Here is a 6,461-nt window from a genome sequence, read left to right as displayed (position 1 = left end):
CTTCTTCTAAGGGTGGGGTGACGCTTGAGGCCGTCATGGAGCAACTTGAGCGCATGGATGCTTGCCTTGATATGCTCACTACTGAGTTGTATCAAGTGAACACCCGCGTTAGTTGTATCGCACGACAACAAGCTCGCATAGGTGGCTTCACCGCGTCTCCATCTCTCTCTCCTTCTCTAGAGGCTTCTGAGGACGAGGATCCTGATGATGGTTCCGATGATGATGATGATGATGATGAGGATGAGGATAAGGATGAGAATGAGGATGCTAGCTCTTCTAGTGACGAGGAGATGACGACTTCTTAGTGGCTTATCCTTTGTCATTCGTGATGAAAAGGGGGAGTAGTTTTGGGTTGAGAGTAGTCATGTATTTAGGGGGAGTGTTAGCATAGGATATTTTGATAGGGGGAGTGTCTTTTGTTTGTTAGGGATGTAGTGAGGATTTATGTACTTTTCTTTTCTTTATCTTAGTTACATTATCATTTTATACATCAGTCTTGTGACCATTTAGTGATAATAACCATTGTACTTATTTATCTTTTATATATATGCTGATGTTGTTATCATTTCACCTATCTCTCCATGTGTTGCTTCTTTTCTCTCTTTATACACATATTTCTATTATTGTATACAATTTTTTATTTCTATTTTACACTAAGATGCCTTGATAAGTTTTGTTTAAAGTGTTTCAGAAATACAAGTTGTTAAAATCTATCATGCCATGAACTCTCTTCTTGCAAAGTTTTTTAAGAATTTGTGATAGGATTAGATTTTATTGTACTCAACAAGTGATTATGAGTTTAGTGATTTATGACTTCTCTCATATTTCATTTGTTTGTTGTGGTTTTGTCATGGATTGCCAAATGGGGAGATTGTTAGGACATATGTAAAACTTGTTAGAACATATGTTATTGTAAATTGGCTAATCCTTTGACAAAACGCACTTTACTTGTAATTTGGTAGATCTAGGATGGTTTAGTACTTCAAGGAATAAGAGTTCAAGCCTAGTATTGAAGCCATGCAAATCTGTCCAAGAAACAAGTGAAGAAGTGTTGTTCATTAAATCTCGACAGCTAGCTCGATAGATAAATCTATTGAGGTTTAATAAGAATTCTTGAAAACTCTCAACAAAAGCTATATCTATCGAAAATTACAAAATTCATATTTTCAGATCTGTTTTTCACGCATATCCAAGTTATTTGTGTAGGGTTTCTTTTCTCACAACCCTAGACATATATAAGGATTATTTTAAGGGCCATTAAAGGTGATGTAAAGTGATGCAACTCAATGCAAATTGATTATGCATGCAAATTGTGACCGGAGACAGAATATGCCCTAGTTCATCATATTTTTTGTAGAAGCTACTGCGTCTTTGTGCCAAGGGTTTTGTAACCAATGAGCTTTTTTATCTTTATCGTCTAGATGAACTGAAGAACTTTGCATCTAACATCTTTCTCAAGTTAGTGTGTTAGTCACGTACTTAGATCCGTGCATCAACTGGTTAGTCATGTACAGGGAGTCGTGCATTGAAAGGAGAGATTGTCACTACATCACAAATCCAATTAGGTATTGGGGTAAGGGTTCAACTGTAAGTTAGTATTAGGTACTGGGATTCCTTTTACTTGTAACTACTTGTTTTGATAATAGTGGATTCTCGAGAGTGGTGACCTTAAATTCACCTGGTAGGGTTTTGCCTCAGTGGTTTTTCCCATTCGTAAACAAATTATCTGTGTCAAATTTACTTTCTGCTGCATTTAACTTAGTTGGTGATTTGTTTGTACTACCATGCTTATTGCATGTAATTGAATCTAATTAATTTCACTTGGCTAAATTAATTAATTAAGTTACCAAAAGGGTCAATACATTCTTGGCCTATCAACTTATATTGGGGTCCTCGGGTTTAGTCCGAGATAGAGATTACAAGTAGTTTTTAAGTCTCAAGAAGTCCATCCCTGATCCAAGGGCTTCTTGGCTTTATATAATCAGCCAAGATGTATTTGAGCCCTACATCTGGAAGGTCAGGATCAGATTTCCTTGATACTTGTCCCATCAAGGCCTTACTAGAAGGCTTCTACACTGAGGTATGAGCTAGGTGGACACTATTCATAGGTCATTTTCTCATTAATGCGGTCAGCTAAGTGGTTACAGTGCATTAAATGCGAAGGTGATGGATGTTTTATCCATCCTTTTTCCTTTCTTCCCTGCTTGGTGATAAATCTTTCTCTCCGCCCTCGGTTTGCACTCGACAACCTTTAGCCTTGGTTCTCGGTTTCCCAAAGGCATGTTGGCATTCTTGGAGTCCTTGTCCATTGTAGTCTTTCTGCACTTGCATAAGGTCACTTGTATTTTTCCGAGGACATTTTGCTGGTGCTTTCCGAGATTCGTTTCCTTGGCATTGTCCTTAATCCCTTTATTCTTATTCTCGGATCCTCGTCCCCTCACAAGTAACATTAGTATTGTATTGTATTGTATTTATATATATATAACTACATCACTTAGATATGAAGGAGAGTACTATTTTAGAGTTTCCTATGTTACTCTTTTTTTTTTTTTTTTGTCTGAAAATTTCCTATATTACTTTAGTAGTGTAGAGTGTAGACATACAATAAGGGTGACCAAGTTGTCGCATCCCAAAGATGGTGTGCCTTAAAAAGTTTGATGCATTGGTTGATAAAATATCTTGCAAGTAGCATGTGTATCATCTCAAAAGAGCAATATTGTTTGTGCTTCAACTTGGCCACCCTCAATCTTATAGACTCGAGGGTAAATAATTTATATTTCGTTTTATAAGACATGTCAAAGCACTAATGAGGTAATATCTTCTATTTTTTTTTTCTCTATCTTGAGATGATATAGAACTTTTGTGAAATATTCTTACTTAAATTATAATTTTTAAATTATGAAATACCTTTTATTTTATTATTCTTTGTTCATAGAAACAACAAAAAGTAAGCAAAGCTATAGTGAGGTGTCTAGTGTTATGGTTGGGAAATTGCCTCAAATTCCAATTGTGACTTGGAAGCTAATTGAGTTTCCTAGTTGAAGAAGAAAAAATTAATTTTGTTATTACTTATTTTCCTTTTTGTGGAATGAATGCCTATTCCTTATCAAAAAAAAAAAAAAAAATTTATTCCCTATCCACAAAGGATAGGAAATTTGAGTCTTACAAATAGACAATGCTGCAAAGAATTTGACAGCTTTGGCCCAAGGGTCCTTTGTATGAGGAGAGGGAAAATAAAGCATAAAACCAAGAGAGAAAAATGAGATTTTCGCTTAGGAAGTAATGCAAGGAAAGAGACAACAAGGTTTTAATTTTGTCTACAACATTTTTTGTAAAGTGCACAAATTGAGGAGAATTTGTGAGACTTTGTTTGATGTTGCAAAGTGAAAAAAGAAGAAAAGAAACACATCTAAGGATGGTTGGGTGAAAAGAAAAAAGAGAGAGCAGTCAAAAGTGAGCTACCTGAAGAAAAAGAAGAAAAAATTGTAGTGAAAGTAGTGAGTGTGTATGAAAGCGAAGAAAACAAGGAGATTTCTTTAGCTGTGAAACATACACAAGATGATCAATTATTGTATTTGGTGTGGATCTCAAATTAGATATAAACTTGAGAGATATTGTAATTAATTTGATAATAGTGGAATTGATTTGGAGTTTGTCGTGTGGTTTTTCCTTTCAAGGAAAAAAAGGTTTTACATGTAAATATATGTGTTCGTGTGTGTGATAGCTATTTTGGATTGGTATTGTAGTGATAATTTCTTTTGGGGATTGATTAAAATTGTTAATTGATTTTCTTAATTCACACAAGACTAAACTGGGACCCAACAATTATGAGAAGTGGATTAATGTAGACTTGAGCCTCCTTATAAAAGCACTCATATTCACATAGATTTTATCCTCTATAAGGCATACATTGCGTTTTGTTTTTAGGGATCACTAACTTAGAGAATGAGATGGAAGCAGAGTTTGCAGTGAAGCTGATCAAGAATCATTCTTTGTATAATAATTACTTAAGCCCTTTTGTAAATGACTGCAAGTCAAATCCTTGTTGACTTTTGACAAACCAAGCTCTTTTGTAATAAAATGGACAATTTAAATTTGTCTGTTTCGTCCTTTTAAATTAAGGAACTAACAAAACGCAGAAGGAAATGATTTAAAAAAAAAAAAAAAAAACTAATATTTCTCATTTCTCATAAGAACAGCTCCTCTAGGATTCGGGATTTATCCCAAAAAAAACCTTGAAGGGGTTTTAATGTACGTGCTTCTTGATTTATATTTACTAGGTCTAGCCTACAAGTAGGGGTGTTCGCGGTGCTGTGCAGTACGGTTTTAGGCCATTTTTAGCACTGCACTTTGCGGTGTGGTTTAGCCAAAATCATAACTGCACCGCATCTCATTTTTGCGGTCATATGTGTGGTACAGTGCGGTATATGGTTTAGCCAAAACAATAACCGCACCACACCTCACTTTTGCGATCGCATATGCGGTGCGGTGTGGTGTGGTGTGATGTATAAAAATTCACCTGCTATATAAAAATTCAACATATATCACCATACAATTCAAAATGTATCAATAATATCACTATCTCAGATTCTCAGGTATACATCAAACATGTAATGAAGTCAAGTACTTTGAATAAAATAGTGGCAAGCAACTTAAATGTTTTAACTATTAAAATCTATTGCTCTTCAGTCTTCACTTTAGATCAAGAATATGAAGTAAAGAGTTTATGTGAAACACTAGGTACAAAGCAAAAAGGATTTACCCATACTCAAAGCAATTCTAGTCATGCCTACTAATTTCAAGTTTCAATTATCAAAACAATAATGTGAACATGTCTAAAGCAAAGCATGAAATGAATTACAAATCCAAAACAAGTATTAATTGTAAACCCAACAAGGAATTGTTTAAATGAACATGAACGCAACAAAAAAAAGAAGGTTTGTCCATCCAATGCTATACTTCTCAACCACCCAATTCTATTTTGTAGCTCACACTCCAAGTCTTCACTTAATCTTCATTCTCTGTTGCCAATTTCATTAATTCTATGAAAATAAATACAGAAAATGTTAGTAAACTAATAAACAAAGAACAATAAACTAATATACAATTTAAATATATAGTTTTAGAAAATTACCCGCTTCAACATCTTGCTTAAGACTTTCCACTTCATTCATTGCTTCCCGAAGATTGATTGGTTTAGATGGATTTTTTTAACCAATTTTGAGCACAAATAAGGGCCGCCATAGTTTTAGGAGCTAATGAACTCCTAAAAGGATCCAAAACACGACTCCCCGTACTAAAGGCTGACTCAGAAGCAACGGTGGACACAGGAATAGCCATGACATCTTATGCTACCCCAAAAGGATTACATATCTAGTTGAATTCACCTTCCAGCAAGCCAAAATATCAAAACTCTCCCTATTTTTTTCACTAGATTCATTAAGATATTTGTCCACATCGGTAGTGCATTCATTATCATCTTTTGTAGCTTTGTGTTCATCGAACTCATGTGAAGCAATCTTCCATGGATCATATGGAAAACTAGCACTTGATTCTGTTGAAGAACCAACATTAGTGACCTGCCTATTGCCACTAGCACTAGATAATTCAGTACCCTTTGCATAGTGGGCATACAACTTATCTAAAGCATCCCTTACCAATTTTAAAGAAAACTCTGCCTTCTTTTTTGAATACCACTTATTAAACCAGTATTTCAAATATTTAATCTTATATCTTGAGTTAAGAACCACGGCAATAAACATCATCAAATTCATATTTTCAATGTCTCCCCAATACTTCTCATATTTTTCCTTCATAGATTGTGTCATTTCTTTTAAGAGAGGATCACCAACAATGCCACACAATCTATGCAATTCATTTTGAATTCCCACTAGCTCCCAAAAATAAGTATTTGAAGTGACAAATAAAGAACCAGAAAAACGTAGAGTTACCTCATAAAAAAGCCGGAGAAAATTACAAAACATTCTGACATTCACCCAATCCTCACCCTTGGGAGGACCTATGTGTTTCTGTTTCCCATTTCCATCTACCTCCATAAAGTAAGAACTAAATTCCACATCCTCTTCATGCATCCTATCAAAGACTGTTTCAAACTTCTCGGCTACCTCTAACATAAGATATGTGGAATTCCATCTATTAGGGACATTAAGAGATAACAAACTCTTAAATTGGATTTTTTCATCCTCTACAGCTTCCTTGAACCTATCCATTCTTTTTGGAGATAATTTAACATACTGCACTGCATTCCTCACCTTAACAATTGAGCTATGAATGCCTTTCAATCGCTCTTGCACAATGAGATTCAATATATGAGTAGCACATCTCATGTGCAAGAACTGGCCACCCAACATACAACCATCCTTCATCTCCAACTTCTTCTTCAAATAATCAAGAGCCACATCATTGGATTTAGCATTATCAACCGTGACAATTACCACCAT

The 6,461-nt window shown here is 35.0% G+C and overlaps 1 protein-coding gene across 1 annotated transcript; it reads right to left on the bottom strand.

Moving 5' to 3' along the window:
- Positions 1-5,351: 5,351 nt before the first annotated feature.
- On the bottom strand, positions 5,352-6,461 carry LOC126726202 (zinc finger BED domain-containing protein RICESLEEPER 2-like). The gene has a single exon (XM_050431437.1). The coding sequence runs from the start codon at positions 6,459-6,461 to the stop codon at positions 5,352-5,354; it is 1,110 nt and encodes a 369-aa protein (XP_050287394.1).

The sequence above is a fragment of the Quercus robur genome, chromosome 1 (assembly GCF_932294415.1).
Source record: "Quercus robur chromosome 1, dhQueRobu3.1, whole genome shotgun sequence".
In the NCBI taxonomy this organism is placed as follows: domain Eukaryota; kingdom Viridiplantae; phylum Streptophyta; class Magnoliopsida; order Fagales; family Fagaceae; genus Quercus; species Quercus robur.
The sequence above is the reverse complement of the archived record's forward strand: the minus strand, read 5'-3'. Positions and strand labels throughout refer to the sequence as shown.